General features: G+C 39.0%; 1 protein-coding gene across 2 annotated transcripts in view; it reads left to right on the top strand.

Annotated features, from left to right (window-relative positions):
* Rab3gap1 (RAB3 GTPase activating protein catalytic subunit 1) overlaps nt 1-26,023 on the top strand; it is a 54,395-nt gene that overhangs the window by 18,601 nt on the left and 9,771 nt on the right. For both annotated transcript variants that reach the window (XM_051204149.1, XM_051204150.1), the window contains exons 6-17: nt 1,237-1,356; nt 3,747-3,912; nt 7,090-7,189; nt 9,544-9,625; nt 11,636-11,704; nt 14,298-14,371; nt 18,859-18,951; nt 19,386-19,552; nt 21,440-21,529; nt 22,072-22,244; nt 23,602-23,656; nt 23,893-24,264. In XM_051204149.1, the coding sequence (XP_051060106.1) occupies nt 1,237-1,356; nt 3,747-3,912; nt 7,090-7,189; nt 9,544-9,625; nt 11,636-11,704; nt 14,298-14,371; nt 18,859-18,951; nt 19,386-19,552; nt 21,440-21,529; nt 22,072-22,244; nt 23,602-23,656; nt 23,893-24,264 (1,561 nt within the window). The remainder of the gene's footprint in view (nt 1-1,236; nt 1,357-3,746; nt 3,913-7,089; nt 7,190-9,543; nt 9,626-11,635; nt 11,705-14,297; nt 14,372-18,858; nt 18,952-19,385; nt 19,553-21,439; nt 21,530-22,071; nt 22,245-23,601; nt 23,657-23,892; nt 24,265-26,023) is intronic.

A 26,023-nucleotide genomic window follows, 5' to 3' on the forward strand; every position in this document is an offset into this window, starting at 1 on the left:
TTCCAGAAGAATTGGGTTTGGTTCCTAGCACCCACCAATAGGTAGCTCACAACCATCTGTAACTCCAGTTCCAGGGGATCCAACGCCCTCTTCTGACCTGTTTTAGTACCATACATGTATGTAGATAAACATACAGGCAAATCACTCCTACACATTCAGACACAGGCAGCAATTTTGTGGTTTTAAATGACTTGACAACTAAATGAAAGAATGTCATTGTTGTAGTTATAATAGCAAGAGGAAGCTATAGCCTAATAATTTTTATAACCCCTGTCTAATATGTGTTCTTGAATAAAGGCATACAACAAAAATTTGAAGATACTTTATAACTTTCTCATACAGTACATGTATGTTAGGACTGGCAGTTATTTTCCTGCCATTTACATATTCTACATTGTTGTATACAATATCATCAGTTATTTTAGGTGAGGTTTCACTTACTCTTTCATATTATAAACTGAACTTTTGTTTGTGTGTGGCATGTAGTATGTGTGTGAATGAGATTTTGTGTGTGTGTGTGTTTGTGTGTGTGTGTGTGTGTGTGTGTGAGTGAGTGAGTGAGTGTGACTTGTGCCTTGGAGTACTTGTGGATATAATAGGGAAGCCTTGTAGAATTAGCTTTTCCTTTATTTTTATGTGGGTTCTGGGGATTGGACTTATGTTGTCAGGCTTGTGTGACAAGTGTCTTTTTGCTGGCTTGTAAAGTGAATTTTTAAGACAAAATTATTGTTTAGCGGCTACTATAATTTATGACTTCATTTCTAATGAATGGAGGGTGCTGAAGAAGATTAAAGTACTTCTTAAAGGAAACTCAGGGCCTGGGTTTAGATCAGTTACCTAGTGAGCATGAGACCCTGCTTTTGACCCTAAATTTCCAAGGAGAAAAATGAAAAAGAAATTCAGGTGGAGGCCAGGGCAAGAGGGCTAAGCAGTAAAAATGCTTGGAGCGTAAGCCTGACAACCCCAGTTCAATCCCTGGAACCCAATCAAAGGGAACTGACTCTGAAAGTTACCTTTGGCCTTCATGTGTGCACTGTGGCATAGTCATGACCACACACACACACACACACACACACAGAGAGAGAGAGAGAGAGAGAGAGAGAGAGAGATTTTTTTTAAAGAAAGATTCAAGTGTATATTCATCCACTTGCCATGTGTGGTAGGAAAAGGAGGAAGTCAAAAGTCTGGTAGTAGAAATCTATCCTAAATTTCTGTGGGGAAACTTCTCTCTCGTAGGTACGGCCTGCGTGAGTTTGTGGTGATTGCTCCTGCTGCACAGAGTGATGCAGTTCTCAGTGAATCCAAGTGCAACCTCCTCCTCAGCTCCATTTCGATTGCCTTGGGAAACACCGGCTGGTAGGTACACTTCTGACAGATGCTAAAATACTTTTAATGATACGATTCAGAAAGGTAAATGTTAATTGTTACTTTTTTTTTCTATAATGAAGAACTTAGTGCCAGCCCTTGCATATTATTATCCTACAATTTGGTTTGAGAGGTTAGAGCTGTGCATGGTGGAGCAAGTCTTTAATGCCAGCACTCAAGAGGCTGGGGCAAGATCAGAAATGCAAGGCCAGCCTGGACTGCATAGTGAAACCTTGTCTCAAAAGAAAAGTAACAAACCAAAATCCCCAAAAGGAGTATTATTAATTAGTAAAATATTTTTGGAGGTCATTCTGAAAGAAAATGGAATATTGCTTGTATATTTTTTTTCTTATTTTACATATCAATCTTAGTTCCCCCTTCCTCCTTCTTTCCCTCCCACTCATGCCCCCCATCCCATTTCCCCCACACACTCCACAGGGAGGGTGATGCCTTCTAGGAGGGATCAACAAAATCTGTCAAGTCATTTAGAGTAGGGACTAGGCCCTCCCTCCTGCCTCTAGGCTAAGGGAGTATCTCTTCATGGGGAATGTGCTCCCAAAGTTCTTTTATACACCACGGATACATCCTGGTTCCACTGTCAGAGGTCCCTTAGACTGCCCAGGCCTTCTAACTGAGACCCATGTTCAGGGGGTCTGAGTCGGCCCAATGCTGGTTTCCCAGTTCCCAGCTATCAGTCTGGGGGCCCAGTAGCTCCTCCTTGTTCAGGTCAGCTGTCTCTATGTGTTTCTGTAGCCTGGTCTTGTCCTCCCTCTCTGCATCTGGATTCCAGTTCCTTGTATATTTCAAATGAAGGATGAGCTTTACTGTAAAATCTAATTTTAAAACTTGTGTCATATTAGATATTATCCCAGGATTAACTTCTTTGTGTGTGTGTGTTTCTTTCTTTCTTTTCTTTTCTTTTTTTTTTTTTTTTTTTTTTTTTTTTTTTTGAGATAGGGTTTTTCTGTTTTACAGCTTTGGCTGTCCTAGAACTTGCTATGTAGACCAGGCTGGCATCTCACAGAGATCCACCTGCTTCTGCTGGGATTAAAGATGTGTATCACACCACTGCCTGGTTTGGGATTGATTTTTTCAGAGAAGAAGTTTTATGACCTCCCCCTCCCCCCTTTTTTTTTTTTTTTTTTTTTTTTTGAGACAGGGTCTTACTATATAGGCCTGGCTGATCTGGAACACTGACCAGTCCAGCCTTGAACTCACAGAGTCTATCTTGCCTCATCCTGCCTTTAGTGCTGGGATTAAAAGGTATGTGCCACCATTCTTGGCACCTCCCTATTCTTAGTATTTAAGAACATGATGTTCTTTATCCATATTCTGCTATTTTTAGTTGTATTTACTTTGCATGCCAGATAGACCAAGAGGCTATAAATGTAAATTTACTAGTAGAAAAATTAATGTACTAGAGTACCATAAGTGCCCCAAGGAATACTTTGGACATTTAATTTTATTAAGAGTTTGATAGTGTAGGTGTTTGGTAGTGTAAGTCTGGCTTTCTGTGGGGAACCATCTTTCCAGCCCCTTCCTTAAAGAAACCCTGACAAAACTGGAGTATTTACCAGTGTAGCAATATTAACTTGGAAACACATGTTACTGCCTATTCTTGTTATTTACTATATTTGTGTTCAATAAATACCATAGATGTTGTATTCTATCAAACATTATTCACATAAGCTTTTGGTCATATTCTTATCAACTGTGTATTTTATGATCTTGTTTCATGTATGTTTCTGTTTAAAGATGCTGTATCATGTTCTTATATATTGATATGTATTGTTGATTTACTAAGATTGAGCTCATAGCCAACTTATGAAAGCATGTAACATGTTTGAATAAACCATATCTTATACATGTATTCTGTCTGTAAGACATATTACAGCCTTCTGGCACTTAGGAACACTGCCTTCAGATCCAATTAGATCATGAAAGGACACTTGTTTATAGACTGAGAGTTGGACCAGGAAGGCACATCATTACCTACTTTGAGTTCATTTGGGAGCATACACTTTAGATACACAGATTCTTACTGCTCTGCATATTGGCAAATAACAATACTGCTAGTATTGATTTGGGGGTTACAGATAAAATTTTAGTGAGTAGGCATATTTCCAGACACAGAAATCTGTATAGCAAGAATCAGCCAGCACTACCTACCATTAAATGGTAAAGTAAGAAATACTTCACCACAAAGTTATCTTACAACAGTTTCCTTGCTAAGTGCAAGTGGGCTTCATTAGCCATGAGAGTAAGGAGAGAAGAGACTTAGTGTATCTTTGTTATAAATGAGAATCTGCGACTTAGAAATTTCTTTTTATTGAGTAATTTAAAATATTTGATTTCTGTTCCTTTTTGTCCATGTCCTACAGCCAGGTACCATTGTTTGTACAAATTCATCACAGATGGCGAAGGATGTACATGGGAGAATGTCAAGGTCCTGGTGTTCGAACTGACTTTGAAATGGTTCATCTGCGTAAAGTGCCAAGTCAGTACACTCATTTGTCAGGACTGCTGGACATCTTCAAATCAAAGATTGTGAGTTGATATTGATACTGTCAGTCTTATTTGGGATCCAGATAAAACTAGCAGTTTGGTAATTTGAGCATATGGAAATAGTCTTCTAATATCAAGAATGTAATGAATTATAAGAAACTAATAGATTATATATTACTATATACATTTGAAGAAAATACCTTATAAAGGACCTGCGTATTTTTTTGTATGGTTGGTTAACATTCACTGATTGTGCTTTTCTGTAAGAATAAATTTGGTGGTCCACCAGTTTAGTAAGCTTCAGGTAGCAGCTTGTTTGAGACATTGACTTGGAGTATCCTGACTCCTAATCTGAATAGCCCTTTTCTGTTCTTTCAAAAATACTTTTTTCAAGTCTTCAACCTGTTGATCTTTAGGTTTAATATCTATCTGTATTGTGGCTGAGAGCTGCAGGACTAAAATGTATACCAAATATATCCATGGTACTCTGTGGCTCAGCTGGTGAAGGTGCTTGCTGACAGCCATGATCCCCAGGACCCAAAAGGTAGAAGAATAGAACTGAGCCACCAAGTTGTCCACTGACCTCTACAAGTGCATAGTGGCACATGTGTGCACCTCCTCTCCAATAGAAGGAATGTTATGAGTGTTTTACATATATATATATATATATATATATATATATATATATATGTCTGTCTGTGTACCATGTATGTACCTGGTACCTGAGGAAACCAGAGTGGGCACTGGAGTTAGATGGTTGTGAGCTCCCATGTAGGTCCTGGAACTGAACATGAGTCTTGTGCAGAGGAGCAGAAAGTGCTCTTAATTGCTGCACTCTCTCTCCAGCAGCAAAAGCCCCCCCCCCTTTTTTTTTTAAAGTCAAAAGCAAAACACTCTCATGAAGATGGTAGCCTTGCATAACCTGCTCTTGGGAAAAGAGTTCTGAATGCTGAAGTTGACATTATCTTATGTAAGTGTCAAATCAGTATACCACTGATTTGTTAGGCCTGTTGGACATCTTCAAATATTGTGAGTTGGCATTGGTTTTTATTATCAGTCTTAATTAGGTATCTGTGAAAAATTAGCAACTTGGTAATTTGAGGATATAGAAACATTCTTATATCAATAATGTAATGAATTATATTCAAGCTTGATTAACAACTCAAATATGTAAATTTATGATTTTATGTAGCAGTCAAAAAAATTGAGGGGTTGGAAAGATGACTCAGCAATTCTTCCAGAGGACCTGATTTCCATTCCAGCACCCACGTGGCTTAATAGAAAAGAAAAGAAAAAAAACAATAGACTGATATTTTCTGGTGTGATCCATTGATTAAGATAGACTCATCTGGGTAGTAGTGTTTCAATCAGAAACATGCAACAGTAGTTGATTGTATTTTTTTCTATTTCTTTTCTTTCTAAATTTTAGGTTTATGGGTTTTTTTTGCTATATGTATGTCTGTATACGAAGTGCATGTCTGGTGCACTCAGAGGTCAGAAGAGGTCACCAGAGCCCCTGGAACTGGAGTTACAAAAGGCTAGCCAATGGAGCTGGAAAGATTGCTCAGTGGTTAAGAATACTAGCTGGTCTTCAGAGGTCTTGAGTTCAATTCCCAGCAACCACATGATGGCTTACAACCATCTGTAATGAGCTCTGGTGCCCTCTTCTGGCTGGCAAGGATACAAGGCACACAATAAATAAATAAATAAATAAATAAATAAATAAATAAATAAATAAATAGCTAGCCAAGGTTGCATAGTGATACCCTCTCCCCAAATTAAATAAATAAATAATGAATGAATGAATAGATAAATAAATGCACAGATTTTTAGGCTGGGTGGTGGTAGTACACACCTTTAAACCTAGTACTCATGAGGCAGAGGCAGGAAGATCTCTGTGAGTTTGAGCCAGTCTTGTCTACAAAGTGAGTTCTAAGACAGCCAGGGGTGGAAAGATTGTGGTGTTGAGTAAGGGGGAAGGCAATGTGTCTAATATGTTAAAGTGGAAACAGGCCTGTTGTGGGTAGAGGAGCACAAGGAAGGGAGAAGCAGCAAAGACAATATAAAACACTACAATGAAAAGTAATTCTTTTAAAGCTAATAAACTTAAATGGAAAGGAAAGAAAAAAAAGGAAGAGACTATAGAAGAAACAGCACTGGTAAATGCCAGGCTGTCCTGGAACTCGTTGTGTAGACCAGGGTGGCCTCAAAGTCACAGAGATAATCCCAAGTGCTGGGATTAAAGGATGTGCCATCACTGCCTGGCTGTAAGCACTTTATTTTAAAGTAATTTTCTTTCTTTTCTCATTTTTTTTTTTCCCCCTCGAGACAGGGTTTTTATGTGTAACCCTGCCTGTCTTGGAACTCACTCTGTAGACTAGGCTGGCCTTGAACTCACAAAGGTCCTCTTGCCTCTACCTCCCAAATGCTGGAATTAATTTGTTTCCTGACATTTTTTTTTTAGACCTTTGTGTTTGTTGTTTGTTTGTTTGTTTTGTTTTTGACATGGGCTGTCATTGTATTGCCCAGGCTGGGCTGGAGTGCCCTGGGACAATAAGAACACAGTGGTTTATGTTTTCTAAATCTATATAGGTTTTTCATCAGTTGTTAACATTTGTGGAAAAAGGATGCAGAAATTATAGAGCTCTCTTGCTCTATAAATACACGGCCAAATAGTACTGACTCTTCACAGAGTGTACTTTCCCACTTTTAAAAAAAATGCGTAGAGGATAACAGTTCTAGTATTGTATATTATATTACATTATATTATATTATTATATTATATACTTAGAGCTGTCCTGGAGCTCACTGTGTAGACCAGACTGGCTCTAACTTACAGAGATCTTCCTGACTCTGGTGCTGGGTTTAAAAGGTGTGCAACACCACTGCCTGTGAATAAAAAAATCTGTATGTGTATTTATTTATTTATTTTTGAGTCATGGTGTCACTATGCAGCCTTGGCTGGCCTGGAGTCACAGAGAGTTGTCTGCTTCTACTTGTTTGGTGCTAAGATTAAAGGTGTGCACCACACTCGGCTGGCCTCTTCCTTCTTGATTTTCAGAGTTTATATACCACCAGTTCAGTCTTAATATTCCTTCTCATGGTTTGACTGTACACACGACACTATAAACTTAAACTCTGGCTCTGAAATGTTGGTGCTGAAGATTTTGAGCACCCGCTAACACATTACCATGTGATTGTCATTGCCTGTGTTTCCAGGGCTGCCCTTTAACTCCATTGCCTCCAGTTAGCATCGCTATTCGACTCACATTTGTGCTTCAGGATTGGCAACAGTACCTCTGGCCCCAGCAGCCTCCAGGTGAGAACATTTGGAGCTCTGTGTAGCCTACTGAATATAAACTGAAAAGAAAATGTAATAAGGAATTAAAATTATCTAGTGGTATTATGTCATACTAGAAATATCTGTACTCATTATAAATGTGATTGCTGATTTTGTCTGTGTAAGTTTTTTCTCCTAAAGAAAACTTGTCTTGTCTTTTAGAGACAGTGTTATTTTATATTGGACAGTTTATAAAAGCTGATATGATTTATAAAGCATCCCCTGTGATAGAACGATGTGTACATGCATTACCATATACTAGGTGATGATTAAAATACCTGTTTTTAGAGTGTTAAGAGAAGCCCCCTTCATAAGCTACAAACAGTAATGTAGAAACCTTAGAGCAGTTGTGACCCTTGGATGATCAAATAACCCTTTTACAGGAGTCATCTAAGACCATCAGGAAACCCATTTATTTCTTTACATTATGACTCATAACAGTAGCAAATGTAGTTATGAAGTAGCAACAAAGATAATATTATGGTTGGGGTCACCACATGAGGAACTGTATTAAAGGGTCACAGCATTAGGAAGGTTGAGAACCACTGCCATAGAGTAGGAAAAGAAAAATAAGTTTTATATAGTCTTGTGGAAGAAGACTGTAGAATATTTAATATGGACTTAGTAAAATGTCATCAGAATTTGTTTCCTGCTTGATCATTGATTAATTAATTTAAGAGTCATTAGTTATTAGCCTGTAGTATCCCAGGCTATTCCAAGGACTCAGCTATGAACAAGGCATCACCTAAGGTCTAGAGAAGCTCAGCCAGAAGGGCATAGAACCTCATTGAAAGTTTTTTCCCTGCTTAATTTGTTGGATATAACTAATTGTTCATAGTACTACTTTAAAAAAAACTTTTATTTAATGTTGTGTATATATGTGTAGGCATGCTTGTGTGACCAACTTCAGCTCCAAGTTCTTTGTTCCAGTTGCAGGGCACCCTGCATGGGATGTTCTGGGTCTGGGCCCAAAGGTGTTCTCTCGGAAACCTACTATGCAGTCCTTACTGCTGTGGGTGCAGGACCCCAGTGTACTGCATGCTCTTGATTCCCAGGCAGCCCGCTTTTTGAGACAGAGTCTGTCATTGAACCTGGATCTCAGGGTTTTGGCTAGATTGGCTGGCCAGCAAGCCCTTAGGATCTGTCTGCCTTCACCCTCCAGTTGGGGTTACAAGTGTTCATCATGGTGCCCAGCTTTTACATCTGTGTTGGGGATCAAACTCCCTATGTAGGCACAGCAAGTACTTTACTTAGTGAGATATCATCCCATCCCCATTCCATTTTTAAAGACAGGGTCTCCTGTAGACCAGATCTATGAGGGCATTTACATTTTAGACACAACTTAATAAATAAAGATCTATAAATAAAGCTGGAAGGCTTACCACTCTACCCCCTTTTTTGAGACAGGCTCTTTCTGTGAATTTCTGGCCAGTCAGGTACTGACTTTTTAAGGCCAGGCTGGCATTGAACTTAACTGCAATCTTCCTGCTTTAGCACACTAAATTAGCATACTAAAAATTAGCTGTGATTTACGGAGGAGCCACACCTCTGTATTAATAAACTTCTAGCTTAAAACATTTTTTTTTTTTAGTGTACTGCCTTCAAAGAAAACCAAAATAATTTTTCATGGTTTATTTTGTTCTAACTCTTTGGCTATAAGATTCAGAATAATTGCTAGGTTAGAGATAATACTGAAATTACTGTCATACATACTCGGCTTTTGGCAGTTATGTGTATGTACCACTACTGTTTTTATACCGTTGAGTAACTTAGAACTTTAATGTACACAAAAGAGCTACATCTAAATAATAGCAATATCACTGCATGGTTTATAATCTTCTACTGTCAAGTTTCCATATTCTTCTTTTCCTTTCCCCAAGACCACTCTACTAATCCCTTTTCAACCTTTCCCAAGGTAACCTTGGGTGTATATCACTGACAGGATATATACTCAGCGTGTGTGGATCCTTGGATTTATTTCCAGGTGGCGTGGTCACTAATGATCTAAGAACCCCACGGTTAGACTCTGATATGGTAATTCTGACAGCTAATAGGTGCTTGAGGATGTTCTGTTGCCAGATTTTTAAAAATGTGGATAAAAACATTAACATCCCTAGTAGATGGAAGTCTGTATAATCTCTTAGCATTTTCTTTTATAACTTGCTGTCTGCACTGTTATAAGCACCTCAAAGCTATTAACTTCTTAAAGGTTTAACTTAGCTAGTGTCCGTCTGTCCCCAAGGCAAGGTCTGTATAGTTCTGGCCTGGAACTCACTATGTAGTGTTTATTTCTACTTTTTGCCAAATAAAGGAATGTATTTTTCCTTGTTTAGATATAGATGCCCTTGTGGGAGGAGAAGTTGGAGGCCTGGAGTTCGGCAAGTTGCCGTTTGGTGCCTGTGAAGATCCTATCAGGTGAGCATTTCAGCCTATCCCTTGAGTCACGGGATTATTTTGCTTTGTAAGTTTATACTGATGTCCACTTTGTGACACTGTTGTTGAAGTAATGCTGGAGATAACTATGTACTCTCTTTGGTTTGTAACTTCGCTTGAGAATTTCCCACATGAATACTCTTCCTAAGGTTTGACCCGACTGTGGGCTAGGATGTGGCTGAGTAGTCAGGTGTCTGGAGTGTGCACAGTCCCTGCACACACAGTTTGGGGTCTTGTGGGCCTTATCTGGCCAGTATGTATTTTTGTGTGGCTCATAATAAGTTTTGCATTTTTAAAAGTTTGTATTAAAACACACACACACGCACACGCACACACGTGCAGAGATAGCAGATTGTACATGACTCAGGACACCAAAATATTTGCTCTTTGGCTTTTGTATGAAAAATTTGTCTGCCCTCTCATCATCTGTATACATCATGTTTTTCAAAACTGAGAAAATTTATCTGCCATGCATTTTAGCACTTCAAAGTGTATAGTTTAGTGGTTTTTTACTATAAATTAGTGCAGTCATCATCACTGTATAAGTCTAAAATATTAATACCTCAGAAACTGTTCTTTTAAAATTTGTATTGCTTGTGTTTTTTATGTCTTTAAAACTACTTGAATTCTGTGATGAAGTATGATTGTTCCTTTAAATTTTGTGTTCTGGGGCTTATCTAGATAATTCTCATCAGCAAAGATGATTTTTTTTGTTGGATTAATGGGTTTTGTGGGAAACGTGCTGTCTTAATCATTCATGTTTTTATTTTTGTGATGAAACCTGTTCACGTGGACTTACTTCTTTACTTGTGTGTCTAATGTGAGGGTCTGATCTGGCCTTCTTTAGACTGGGCCAGCGTAGGAGCTGCATGACTGGAGCTAGGTGGGTAAAGCTATTTAATTGGACTAGGCAGAGATGACTCCTGCAACCCTCTTCCTGCCTAGGGCTGTGGGAAGGATGGGAGAGCGAAGGAGCAACTCACCAGGCAAATGTGGTTCACAAAGCAGGTGCTAGGGTCTTGGGTTGTAGCTTGATCTGTGAATGATGAGATGGCAGCAGGTAGAGAGGGAGGAATAGGAATGGAAGGAGGCCACTTACCTGCCATGGCTACTTAGTGAATAAGCTGGTTTGGGGCCAGCCTGGCTGTGGTTATGGGGGAGGGGTATAGCGGCTCATCTGTGGCAGGAAGCAGTTACTTTAAAGAGAAATCCTTTCTAAATATGCCATTATGCTTGCTATATGTCACAGTTTTGTTTATCCATTCATTAACTGATGGGCATTTTACTTGTTCCTTTGTTTGGTTGTGTTTTTTCTTGACAGGGTTTCTCTGTTGCCTTAGCTGTCCTGCAGCTCACTCTGTAGACTAGGCTGGCCTTGAACTCACAGAGATCTTTCTGCTTCTGCCTCCTGAGTGCTGGGATAAAGTCATATGCTCTACCATGCCTGGCTCTTACTTACATGTTTTGTTTATTATATAATGTAACATTTTATATTTATATGACAACTTCATATGGATATGCTTTCCTTTCTTAAACTAGTTGTTTTCAATTTACTATACATAACACCACTTTTTAAAAGTTCATAGTTTTTATTATCATGTATATAATGGGTTTCATAGATTTGTATAATGTCTTTTGATTTACCTCTCCCATTACCCTCTTATCTCCTCCCATTCCTGATGATCCCCTTGCTCTCCCTAGTTAGTACCCCTTCTACTTTCATAAGTTTTTACCTGTCTTTCTCTTTGGGAACCTCTGAGTTGTTTACAGGAGTGTGGGTGTTGGTGCAGGGTTATTTACAAGAGTATGGACAACTTGCCAGCAATTACACCCTTAACAACCATTATCTATACCACCTTACATACATCTTTAGTTGTTTAGGACATTTTCTAGAAATAGAACTACTGGGTCAGAGGATATATGTACAGAATTTAACCCTTTGGATGTATTTTATGGTTTTATTTTTTTTTTTTTTTTTTTTTTTAATTTTAGTGAACTCCATTTAGCAACAACATGGCCTCATCTGACAGAAGGGATCATTGTGGACAATGATGTTTATTCGTAAGTATATTAAGAACTTTATTCTAATAAATTAACCACCAAGTGCTTAGTACAAGGTTTTATTTTTTAAAGATCAGTGTTTAGACCTGTTTGTGTAAATTTAGAGATGACTTTTTAAGATGCTGCTTTAGGAAGGTGTTATTTAATTCAGGGGAGTGGACTGTCTGAATCTTAACTGTTGCAGCTTAGTGGACCCTACCATTTAGTGTGTGTTTCTTTTGAACTCTTCTTAGCTTCTAAGAACTATTGTAGGGCTAGAGTGTAGCTCAGGAGTAGAGTACCTGCCCACTGTGAGGTTTGGCGCACACACACACACACACACACACACACACACGATGGCCCAGTGGTTAAGAGTACTAGCTGTTCTTCGAGGACCACACACACACACACACACACACACACACACACACACACACACACACACATATACACACACATATACACGATGGCCCAATGGTTAAGAGTACTAGCTGTTCTTCGAGGAACACACACACACACACACACACACACACACACACACACACACACACACACACACACACACACGATGGCCCAGTGGTTAAGAGTACTAGCTGTTCTTCGAGGACCTCAGTTCAATTCCCAGCACCTATGTGGCAGCTCATAACCGTCTGGAACTCCAGTTCCAGGGGATCTGGCACCTTCACACAGACATACATTCAGATACAACACCAATGCACATAAAAAATAAATAATTTAAAAAAGAAGTAATGAGTATCCAGATATATGTGATTTGTTCTCGTGTGTATATGATGTGATTGGGTAGGCGCACACATGCCATGCCACATGTGTGGAGATCAGAGAAAAACTTTGAGGACTCAGTTCTTTCTTTCCACAGTGGATTCGGGGGATCAAATTCAGGTTGTCAGACTTTTAGCCATTTTGTTGGTCTGGATATTTGATCACTAAGTGTTCTCAGTAAGAAAACAGTGCTGCCCTGTTCTGTACAGTTGGAACAACTTGAGCATTTCAGCAAAGCTAGGAAAATAGTGAAAGAAAAAAGCATTTTACTTCCTTTTTATTCTGGTTGCGAAACTGAGAAATAGACACTTCCTCTTTTTACAGTTAAAGGAAACTCATTGTATTTATTGATAGTAAAAGTAACAACATAAATGTTCTCACTTAGTTGGGTGTAAAGAAGAAAATAAAGGCATTATGGTTTTCAAGGACCCATTAAACCTTAGTAGATGTATGTTTGCCTTAAAGATTTATTTATTTACGTATTTGTTTATTTATGTGTTTGTTTGTTTGTTTATTGTGTATTCTGCTTTCATGTATACCTGCACACCAGAAGAGGGCACCAGATGTCACAGATGGTTGTGAGCCACCATGTGGTTGCTGGGAATTGAACTCAGGCCCTCTGGAAGAACAGCCAGTGCTCTTAAACTCTGAGCCATCTCTCCAGCCCCTATTGTAGATGTTTTTAAAGTTTAAATTTTTATATCAATTTGCTGTATTCTTTTGGTATGTTATGTCTTGTGTTTGCATCCCATGGTATAAGTGTGGAAATTAGAATAAATATGAGCTCTGGAGATTGAAATCAGGGCATCAGGTTTGGTGGCAAGTACCTTTTCCTGACATCTTGATGGTTATGAATTTTAAAAAAATGTGCATAGTACTTCATTAAGTAGATCCCCTGTAGTGTACTTGAGGAACAGGATTCTTTCAGTTTTGTCAAAGATTTGTAGCCCTTGTTTTCATTAATAATAATAATAAATTAAAAGCAGGGTGTTCAAGGTGATTATGCAGAGACTAGAAAAAAATCTAAAAAAGAATAATTGTGCATAGTTTTAATTCTTTATTGAATTCTTTAAAAATGTAATCGTGTCGCTGGGTGGTAGTGGTCCACACCTTTATTCCCAGCACTTGGGAGGTTGAGGCGGGTGGATCTCTGTGAGGTCGAGGCCAGCCTGGGCAATAAATAGACTGAGTTCCAGGACAGCCAAGGCTACACTAAGAAACTCTGCCTCCAAAAAAAAAAAAAAGAAAGAAAAAAAAAGAAAGAAAGAAAAAAAAAAAGTATTTGTCTCATTTGGTTATTATTGTGCATCTTATAATTTTTATATTATTAAATTTTGTTTTGATCTTGGTAGTTATTTATTTTGGTCTTAAAGAGTTTCATGTCTTAAGAGTTTATATTTTTAACAACTTGCTTAAATGGCAATATATGTCTGGATAATGGTTAAGTGTAAGTGAAGCAAATGTAGCTGGGTTTGGTGGTGTATACTGGTAATCGCAGTACATGGGAGGCTGGGGCTGAAGAAATCAAAGAGTTGGTGGCTAGCTTGTCTCCAAAAGATAGGGGAGAGGATGAAAAACGAATTGTGTTTCCCTTTATAGAATGTTAAATGCATTTTATTTAATTATTTCATTTTGCTTTTTCATTTTATTTTATTTTTAGACAAGGTTTCAATATGTAGCCCTGTCTGGCCTCCTCCTATTGAGCCTCCGGCCACAGCCTCCCAGGTGCTATGGTGACAGGTGTGTGCCACCCTACCTAGTTTTCATTCCATTGCATTGTGGCATGTTTATGAGTCTTAGAGATGATCATAATTACTGTTTTATTACACCTTAGTGATTTGGATCCTGTTCAAGCTCCCCACTGGTCTGTTAGAGTTCGAAAAGCTGATAATCCTCAGTGTTTACTAGGTAAAGTACATCATTATGTTCCTTTTCTGAAATGTCACTTATGTGTTTTCCAAATTGGAACCTGAATACATTCTTTATACTTCATTTCACCTAAACATTTTTATAAACTCCTCAGTTAACATGTTACAGAAAAAGTCTTTGCCAGTTACAGTGAATCTTTGGTTAATAGCAGTAGCAGGATTTCTTCCCTTTAATGAATCTATACTTCAACATTCTCTGTTATATTCTCACATCTTGGTTTGCTTTCCTTATGTTATTGTGTCACCTTTTTTTCTGGCACAGTCTGCATCTTCAGTTGAGTCCTCTCTCTCTTCTGATGTCCTGGGCCTGTGATGTGAAGGCACAGGAGCGTTGACTTTGTGCTCTGGGATGGTGCTGTTTCAACTCTTTCCACTTAGGACTCTTTCTCACTGAGGCTTCTTTACATGATAGCATGTGTATGCAATAAGATCGGTATATAGGTCAACATATTTAGAGGTGAAACAAATTTGTATACTGATGAGATGTATGCGCTTGTTTATTTTCACATAAAGAGTGGAATCATCGTTTTTAACATTTTACAGAGCTGTTTTTTTTTTTTAATGATTTATTTTATTTACTTTTTGCGCATTGGTATTTTTACCTGCGTGTATGTCTGTCTGTAGGTGTCAGACCCCTTGGCAGTAGAATTCCAGAGAGGTGGAGCTGCCAAGTGGGTGCTGGGAATAGAACCTGGGTCCTCAGAAACAGCAGCCACTGCTCCCAACCACAGAGCCATCTCTCTAGCCCCCAGACTATAATTGTCACTTCTGAAAATGCTGCTTTGCATAAACATGTAATATAAAATGGCAGGATTGTGTTTAGTATCATTTCAGAAATTGCTGGAAGTTCAGTTCTAATCTCAAATCAAAATTCACTTGAGCTATTTGTTATGAAACTCAAGTCTGCAACTCAGCAGTTTTTAAAAGTAAACATTCTACTAGTATAGTCTGAGGATACACTTATATTATCCTTACATGCTGAGGATAAAGGATACGAAAATTTGTCTTTTTCTGTAACTATATCATTATGTGTATACAAAGGCAAAAAATTGATATGTCCAGTAAAAATGCTGCAGCATACAATAGTGTGGGGTCCCAGCACCTGCACTGCAGAGTTAACACTGACTGTTGAGTAGCAGGGCTGCAGTGGAGTTTGCATGCAGCATGTGAGGGCACTGCCAGAAACACCTCAGATTTATCATGTTTGATTTCGAGTTAATTTTTGATCATTCTATACAGTTTTACTGTCACCATTTTTTTATGTGTATAGAAATCATTCAGTTAGAAAACCACAGTTTAAGAAGTTGGGCATTAATGCTGGAGGGCTCACCCTGGGTTGGCCTACCCCAATATCTGCCCCATCTATGATCTGCTGGAGCATGTGATGGGACCAGTCCTGCAGACCCAAAGCTTCGGGATCAAACGACACAGGGCAACATCAGGTTATCCAAGAGGAGTTCCAGTGGGGGCCCAGCTTAGATAGTGTAGCAGAAACCAGAGCCTTGAACCAGACCAGTGACTCTTTGTAGTGGACACCTGCAAGTAAAGATACATGGTTTACTGCAGGATTCACTCTGTCACATTGCAGCTTCTATGAGATTGTTTTTTTTTTTTTTTCTTTTCTCTTAAATTTTATTTTATTTTGTTGGGGAGGTTGCAAGGGCAGAGGGTGGATATGAATAGACAGGAAAGTGAATGGGATCAAGATGCATGATGTAAATGATATAAAAAATAATAAAAAAATGAAGCTGGGCATTAAACTTTGTGCCAAGTTGTATCACATCTGCAAACCTATTTTATGGAGAAAGGGGTATGTTAATACACTTTGATTCATCTAGCAGATTATTTGAAGATTAAGTGAAATATAAACTTAAAGTACCTTGAAAAGTAGTAATTGCCATTCAAAATCTATGTCTGGAATTTTCTCTTTTTTATCTTTTATCTTTTTTTTTCTCTATCTCCAGAGAGATAAGACCTCTCTGGAAGTCCTGATTAGCCTTGAATCACTGTAGAACAAGCTGAGGCTGGCCTTGAACTCAGAGATTTATCTGCGTCTGCTTCTTGTGTGCTGAGATGAAAGACATGTGCTTCTATTCCCTTTCTTAGAAGCTTTATGACACCTTTCCTTATTTCCCTCTTACATTTAGTACACGAGAAGATATTTTCTCTCTTCTATTCAGTTATGTCCACCTTGATTCTATATCACTTAACATGTTTCATTAAACTGATAATTAAAATACTGCTTCTTAATGACAGCATGTTTCTTTAAAGTATTTTTAGTTCTGTTTTTAAATATATTTCTGTTAATTGAAGTTTCATACTTTTTTAGCTCTTAATCATTTGTTGTGTGCTGTTCACCAAATGTCAACTAACACTTGACACCTATGGTATCTGATGGTGGAGAAATGATCAACCTTTTGAGTCTGTCTGGGGCCTTAGCAAGACAGCTTGGTCAGTAATGAGTTTCCAGACCCACATCTTATACCCACAAATCTGAACAACTTTCCTAAGCTCCTGAAGCAGCAGTCTCCCCAGTGAAACACATTAAGTTGCTACACACCTCATGGCATGTTAGGTGCTAAAAGTGCTTATGCATCTGTATGTATATCACACTTTAGCCGTTGTCCTGTTCTTTAGAAACTCCAGTGTTTGTTTTATAATAATTGATGTTACATTGGCAAATCTGCCTACTAGACCACTTCCTAGTACCTCCTTCTTCATCCGTTGGCTTTTGTAACAACTGTAAAAGACTTGAGAAACATTCGAATTTTAAGTTACTGGCTTTTGATCTCATTCACCCTCAACTTTCGGGGTTTTTTGTTTGTTTGCTTTTTCAAGACAAGGTCTCTGTAGCCTTGGTTGTCCTGGAGCTCTGAGACCAGGCTGGCCTCAAACTCAGAGATCTGCTTGCCTCTAGGCTTCCCAAGTACTGGGCTCAAAGGCATGTGCCACCATTGCCTGTTTGTGTAGTTTTAATGACAAAATTATAATTTCCTACATTTCTGAAAGAAGTCTAGACATGTTAGTAAATTCTAAAACTTTAAATTTATACTTTGTTAAACCTTAATTTCTTGGTGCAAATATAGCACTTCTTTTTTCCTTTTGAGTCAGTGTCTGATGTAGTAGGCTGTTCTTTTTAATATCCTTTAAGTTGAGGATGACCTTGAATGATGGGAGATGAATGATGGGAATGCCCCAATTTCTGCTGATAGAGGAGTCACTGCCATACACGATTGGAGTTGAAAGGAGTTGACAGGGAAGACAGTCAGCCTCTCAATGAAAAGCTTTGTGGAAGACAAGGTCATGGTTCCATGTACACTTCTGAAAACTCAGTGCTTGGGAGGCTGGGACAGGAAGATAGCAGGTCCACATCCAGCCTACTATATTTGATTTTTTTTAAATTAAAAATTTTTTTTGTTGCACTTACTTGGGGGAGATGTGGCATTCATGTGCCATAGCTTGTATAGAGATAGAGGGAATTGGTTCTTCCACCATGTGGGTCTGAGAGATTGATCCCCACTGAGCCATCCTGGCAACCCCAAGCAACTCTGCAACTCTTGAAAATGTAAGAAATCATTTTTGTCTTTACAGTGACACCAAGTGTATCATTAATATGCAACCAAGGATGTAATAGCTTCGTGTTACATGCTTTATTGATCCTCTAAAAACATCTTTGTAGTTTGTTTTTAAGATGTTTTGTTTCAGAAGTATTGTGGGATAACAGGGAAACAAAATGATATAATCATATTGTTACTTTTATTTTTTAATGATAAAAGATGTTGGTGGCATTGAAACCTGTGGAAAGAGCGTAATATTATGAAGTACATTTTGTTTTCCTTTCATTCTAGAAGGAAAATTTCGTTACAGAAATAGAGAAGGGAAAGCAAGCCCCCAAACAGAAAGAGTACTGAGTAGACTCTGCTCTGTCTCCAGATGGAGAAAAGGAGCAATCCGCTTCTGAAATTGGGCAGTTTTTATCTTCCTCAGAGCAAAACAATTTTCTTCCCCCCAACCATAGCTCTTAAGACCAGGGTTTCTTCATATAGTCCTGGAAGTCACACTGTAGATCAGGCTGACCTCCAACTCAGATTCTTCTGCCCCTGCCTCCTGAGTGCTGGGACTAAAGGTGTGCACCACCACCACATGACTTCCCAAGTATATCTTAATTTATAGCTTTTGTTAAGAGACAGGTACTTAGGGCGGTAGTGACACACACCATTAATCCCAGCACTCAGGAGGCAGAAGCAGGCGGATCTCTGTGAGTTCGAGGCCAGCCTGGTTTACAGAGGGAGTTCCAGGACAGGCTCCAGAGCCACAGAGACACCCTGTCTTGGAAAAAGAAGAGGAGGGGATGGGGGAGGGGAGGGAGAGGAGAGAGAGATACTTATGATGGTCCGATTTCTTGGAGTTAAATGTCAAAAATAAGTTTTTTTTTTTTTTTTTTTTTTTTCTTCTTCTTCTTTGTAGGTGATTTTGTCACTGAGTTTTTAAAAATTTGCCGTCGAAAGGAATCAACTGATGAGATTCTTGGTCGATCTACATTTGAGGAAGAAGGAAGAGGTGACATACTTTTCCTTTTTTTACATTCTTTCTAAAGCCTTGTCCTTGTTCTTTGGAATATATTCTGGCAACTTTTTATGTGAGTTAAATTGGAGAAGCGAGTGTAGATGGATTGCATACCTGCCTTTCTTTCCAGGCTGTACCCAGAGCTTGTTCAGACATCAAATGTATTTAATCAATTCTTGTCAGCAAGAATACAGTAATAAGGCTTTTTGAAAAGCATAGTTTTAGATATTCATGTTTAAAGTCCCCTGAGGAAAAATAATTTGTGTGATTTATCTCTGACACCCACACTTCCATGTAAAGCTGAACATGTGAGTTAGAACTTTAAATTTTATAATTCTGAAAGCATGGAATATTTGTGTAAAGAAGAACTTAAATGTGAATGCCATCAGTTTACTGACCACTTTCCTGCATTTCTTTCTACTTTGTAGAGGTTGCTGATATAACTCATGCCCTGTCAAAGCTGACGGAACCAGCACCAGTTCCAATTCATAAATTATCAGTTTCAAATATGGTACATACTGCAAAGAAGAAAATACGAAAGCACAGAGGAGAGGAGTCACCACTGAACAACGACGTTCTCAATACTATTCTCTTGGTAAGTAGCCACCTCGGTTTTATGTGTATGTGCATAAACATGGGCCCTTTGTATATTTGGTTCATTCCTTATGGCAAGCACTGGCTTGGGGGCGTAAAGTCCCACATTCCGAGAGTATCAGTCAATGGGGAGGAGTGGGTTACACTCAGACAGGACCAAGAGGTGGTAAGAAGAGAACAGAAAGTGGGCATGGGTGTGCGGGTGCATGCCCGTTTGTAGCCACGTGTGCTAACATGTGTAGTGGGAGTCAGGATGCTTGCTTCCTGAAGAGGATGGGAGCTCAGGTTTTACTTTGCAGTGCTGGCCTGTGCTGCCCGAGGACACGACGGACAGTGGTGTGTGTAGGGTGATCAAACCCAGGGCCTGGGCTGCCCGAGGATACGACGGACAGTGGTGTGTGTAGGGTGTGGGTGGGCAGCAGGGACCCGCGTGATATAGCACTGCCCTTGTCTTACAGTCTAACTGCTAGAAACACATCAGTTTGTGACAGAAACAGAATAGTCTAGAAAAGTCTGTACAGTAAGGACTACAGGGGACAAAGAAGAGGTTAGGTGGGTCCTAGGTATAATTTAGTTGGGATGGGTACAGCCTAGGAGCCACAGGGCAGAGTGAATACCAACTTCCCGCATATCACACACGTCACTGCAGTTTTCCAATCTCTCATGAAACTGATAGTCAAGCATGGTGGCGCATGCCTTTGATCCCAGCACTTAGGAGGCAGAGGCAGGTGGATATCTCTGAGTTCTGGTCTTCAAAGTGAGTTCTAGGACAGCCAGAAATGCATAATAGAGAGGTCTCTCTATGCCTCAAAAAGACCAGGAAAAAAAAAAGGAGCTGGAGATTGTAAAATTAAAGGACCATGTGTGGTACTTTCTGGCATGAAATAGACCTTTACTTAATGATAGCTGTTCTTCTAGTAACTGTACTTATACTATAGTCTTGAGGAAAATCCTTCTAGCATAGTGTAATGAAGGGAAGAGAATGGTGTATGTGGATCTGATGCTGACCTGAGCATATGTCTTGCCATGTTTTTGAACAAGATTCTTAGAGCTATAGCTGGTACATTGTAAACAGAACTGAAATGAGAATGGGATAGTGTTGTAAATGTCCCTCTCCTGGTAGTTATTCAATAAGTCTGTTAAATATTGGTTAAAAAAAAAAAAAAAAACCTAAGAAGTCTGGGCATGTGACAAAGAAGACAGATTATTGGGTGGCATTATCAGAAAACAGTTTGGATACTAATGAAAAAAAAGTAATTCTCTGTACAGAAGACTCCTTAAGAATGTGTCTTTACAACTTGGTACGGTGGCGTAAGCCTAGCACTTAGAAGGCTAAGGCAGGAAGACCACAAGTTCAAGTCCAGCCTTAAAAGTGTTCAAAGTGCAAATTATTCAGTCAGTTGTCATCACCACTGAACCCTCCCATCTAAACGCGCACACACCGTGCTAACTTAGAGAAGATACCCTGGCCACTGCAGGCCATTGCTCCTCATTATCTAGGTCTTTCATACATGAAAACCTGTGTATGATCTCATCACAGGCTCTCTTGAGTACAGAGGTGTTTTTAGGTTGTCTGTTACTAAAGTTTTGACTCTACCGATATTCACATTGTTTTTCTTACACAAAATAAATATACTATCAATATCTGTCTATATATGTATATTTGATGAGTATGGAATCAGTGTGGTGAGATTTTTGCTTCTGTGTTGCTTAGTTCACAGAATCAAGTGGTTATTTATAAAATTTCTGAAATTTGTGTATTACTGAAAACAATTTCTTTGACAGAATATAGAATCAGCTGGGCATCTAGTAAGAACATGTCTATAATTTTAATAGCAAATCCACTGGAAAGTCAGGCAAGTTTAACATGTATTATCCCCTTCCCCAGTTTTTGTTCCCAGATGCTGCTTCTGAGAAGCCATCCGATGCAAATACTTCAATAGACAGTAGCAACCCTCCACCAGAGGGTGAAGACTATGTAAGTTGGACTTCAACATTAAAGTATTTTAAATGCAATTAATGTCTAAGGGTTTGCTGAATACCTACTGTGGCAGCCTAAATATCTCTTCATTTTAAAAACCATCTTGGAATCAGGCAGTAGTGGTGTACACCTTTAATCCCAGCGCTCAGGAGGTAGAGGCAGATGGATCTCTGTGAGTTCCAGGACAGCCAGGAATACACAGAGAAACCCTGTCTCGAACCCCGCCCCTCCCAATCACCCTACAAAGAAAATCTTGGGAAATTGAATGGAGTTCACAGCCGCTCAAATAATGAGCTGCTTAGGACATTTGCATAGATCCCTGTTTTGGGTAGCAAGAGCTTTTAGGAGACAGAAGATAATAGCCTATATGCATAGCTGTCAGAGCCCCCTTATTTTAGAGTTCTTGTCAAATCATTAAGTTCGTTTTGTAGCAGATTCTTATTGGTTAACTTTGATCTGATTCTTCTTACAGGCTTATTTTCATATATGCAAATTTGCTGTTAACAGGATTTTGTTTGTTTCTCTTTTGTTAAATTTAGACTCTCTACAATCAGTTCAAATCTGCGCCCTCTGACAGTTTAACATACAAACTGGCCTTGTGTCTTTGTATGATTAATTTCTACCATGGAGGGCTGAAAGGAGTGGCACATCTCTGGCAGGAATTTGTACTTGAGATGCGCTTCAGATGGGAAAACAACTTTCTGATTCCAGGGTAATAATTTTAATTTCCAATTGTTTAGGTAGTAGTTTTTCTTTCTTTTTAATCAGCAAACATCTGACTTCTTTTATGAACCCTTCCAAATGTGGATACAGCTTCCTCAGAGTTGCTCTGTGCAATACATTTATAACAGAAGAAAAGGCCTGACAACCTGTCAGCAGAAGATTGGGTCAATTGTGCTTCCTGTCTACAGTTTTCTTCAAAATCTGTTTTGTTTTGTTTAAGAGGTATATTGGGGATTGAACCCAGAGCCTCAGACATGCTAGGCAAGTGCTCTACCACTGAGCTACATCTGTGCCATCAAGAATCTTTTTATAGGAACTACGTTGGGCATGGTTGGTGGCTCAATCCTTTTTCCCAGCTCTCAGGAAGCAAGAGGCAGAGGCAGGCAGATTTCTGTATAGCAAGTTCCAGGCCAGCCAGAGCTACACAGTGAGATCCTGTTTCAACAAACAAGATTAAGTCATAGAAACTGTATTAGTGATTAGGTATGGTGGTGATAAGTCACATAATGCTTTCACTTATGCTGATATGTAGGTGTAGGAAAAAAATTAGAAATACAGTCAACTGTTAATAGTTTTCCCAGGTGTAAAAGTACTTCTTTTTTTTCTTCTTTCTATGTATTTAATCATCTATACATATATTTTATTATTTGAAGAAAATACCTGTAAAGGGGTACTGTAAGTCCACCCACTAAACATTATCTAGAATATTTTTATATAATACAGACAACTCACTAATTAAATAGACCATTTACTGAGCATTCTAGGCTAGTGCTTGTCTGCCGTGCTAAGCAGAAAGTCATGTGAATAGTGCAAAATGGCCCCTCACCCAAAAGTGCTTTTTTGTGTTAGAGAGTTTGCTGGTCTGTTTATCTGGATTTTCTCTTGAATGTTTCTGTTTTGCTCTGGGTGTTATCATAAATGCAAAAGCAGAGTGAATGGAAGAACCCAGTAATTTAGAACCAGAGGGAGGCCAGGATCTCACTGGAAAAATAAAGATGAATGCATGGCTGACTTTAGTTCCTGTGATGTGCAAAGTACGGTACACTAGTTACTTCCTGTGGTGGGTTTAGAGTCTCAAGTTTCTAATGAGCTTGGAAGCTGTTGTGAGTTTGCCCTTATGTTTCACATGTCTCTTACATTTGCTGTTGATTATAATCTAGGAGGCTAAAATAAATCTGAACTTTTAATCATATGTACCCTCCTGAAAACTGGCTTTATTATGTATAGAAATCTAGAGTTAGCTTCTTAGGAGTATAGCTAAAAATATGTCCATGAATAAGTAGGCTTATCTGGTATAATGTCACTAAAACTAAACTTTTTTTTTTTTTTTTTTCTTTATTTGGTAGACTAACAAGTGGACCACCAGATCTAAGATGTTGTTTACTACATCAGAAACTACAGGTAATAGTTTCCCCACAACTGCAGCAGTATGTACACACACACTTGAAGCTTAAGCTATCACTTAAGTGTAGTGATGGCTTAAATAGGCTCTTTTCCTTGTGCTGCATCTGGGTTGCTTATAATCCCTATATATAATTCTTAGCAAGGTCCTGGGAAGAGTAGAAAGAAATAGCCAAGCAATTGATACATTTTCTCTTTACTAATTCATCCATAAATGTTATTTCTGTTTTCTTCAGATGTTAAATTGTTGTATTGAAAGGAAGAAAGCACGTGATGAGGGGAAAAAGACGAGCCCTTCAGATAATGTAACTAATGCATATCCAGGGGATGCAGGGAAAGCTGGAGGCCAGCTAGGCCTGGACCACCTCAGAGATTCAGAGAAGGAAAAGGGAGAAATGGGGAAATCCTGGGATTCCTGGAGTGATAGTGAAGAAGAATTCTTTGAATGCCTCAGTGATACTGAAGATCTTAAAGGAAATGGACAGGAGAGTGGCAAGAAAGGAGGCCCCAAGGAGACGGCAAACTTAAAGCCAGAAGGCCGGCTGCACCAGCACGGGAAACTCACATTGCTGCATAATGGAGAGCCTCTGTACATTCCGGTGACCCAGGTATGTGCACCAAGGCTTTCAGGCTCAGTTCCCTGTTGTTGATTAATTTCTTCCCTAGTAGGAGATGATTGCTTTTGGTAGGGGAGGTTTGGAATTGAACTGTGGAACTCCTAGGTCTGTCCCTGTGAAATTGAGTCATGGTGTTTTGAACCTTTAGTAGATAGTACTCATCTTAGATTCGGTGATTTATTAATTTTTTGAGGATTCCGTGCAACTCCAATTTTTTTCCCTGTATACTCTTGGGTGTGGAGCCACCCACTGGAACATGGTTGGCCTACCAGGAGCCACACCCTTCAAGAAAAACTGACTGTCTTCTCTCTGGGAATCCATCACCTGCGTGGCTCCTCACTCAAGGGTGGGAGGGGCACTCAGGAACCTCTTTCTACTCCCTCTTGGAACGCTGGCTGGCTTGATCCCATGCAGGCAGCTGCAGCTGCTGTGAGCCAGTCAGTGAGTGTAGGGACCTGGTCATGCCCAGACATGCTGTTTTGCTTTGTCTTCTCTTACAGACTTTCTGTGCCTCTCCTTCCACAGTGGTCCCTGAAGCTCATGGAATTATTTTTTAAACTGAGTATGGGATATTTCAAAAATATGGAATGGAAAGAACAAAAATAATAGTCCTTTAAGTAGGATTATTTTTTATTTCTTCAAATATGTTTTAAAACCATTATACCATTAGTACAAAATTCAGTGTCTTAGAAAGAATTCATTTTTGGTGATTGGTTTTTGCATAAAAGATATCTGAATACCTATTATTGTAGAAAAAAAAATAGCAAGCTACAGCCCACTGGTTCAGCACTTATCTATTATTACTATTTGAGTTATGTTTCTTACACTTGTTTCTTTGCATTAATATGTACATACTGATATTTATGGTTTGATTTTGTTACTGAATGTGTGCACTGGTATTCAGCTCTTTGTCCTGGCTTGATGGTCACCCCGTGCCATTTCTTTATAATAGCTGCATAATATTCTATCTAACACATGGAAGAGCTATAGCTTATTTAATTATTCCTGTCCATCACTGTGCATGCCATTCGAAAGATTTTTGCTCTTTTAAATGGTCTGTCCCTGCCATTTTTACATCCGAAAAGTGGCATTACTAGGTAAGTGGATAGATGCTCTCAAGCTCCCTGTAAAGAGGTTGTGCCTGTCCTACGTCCTCAGTGGTGAATGAACAGGCTAGGAAAAATTAACTTTTACTCTCCCTTTCTCCCTTTCTTTTATGATGAAATGCTTAGTATGTGCTAACAGCTTCAGTAAGGTTCTAGCACTGAAATTATTTACATATTACTCCACTTTTATAAACCATATTTCCAGTCAGTATCATTGTCAGTAGTATACTGGTACAGTATCTTTAGGAGAAAGGTTTTTACTATATAGTCTGGATCACTATGATGATCAGGCTGTTTCCAAACTCATAGAGATGTCTTTGCTTCTGATATCGTACAGGCTTTCCTGACTTTTGATGAATCTAAGCGCCCTTCAATGTTTATTGGCCATACTTTCCTGTGAATTTATATCATGAAATGTTTTCGTAGCTTTTACTAAACTGTCTCTAAGTGGTTGATCCCCTTCACTTGATGTGTCATGGCTCCACATACAGTAATAGTATTTGTGTCAATATGGCACAAATGAGAGTCACCAGGGAACAGGAACCCTCACTGTAATCTATAAGACTTTTTATAGGTGAATGATTGATGCTGGGAAGCTCAGCCCACTGGATGGTGCCACTTCTAGGCAGGTGGCCCTGGTCTGT

Source organism: Phodopus roborovskii, unplaced genomic scaffold, assembly GCF_943737965.1.
Source record: "Phodopus roborovskii unplaced genomic scaffold, PHOROB, whole genome shotgun sequence".
NCBI lineage: Eukaryota > Metazoa > Chordata > Mammalia > Rodentia > Cricetidae > Phodopus > Phodopus roborovskii.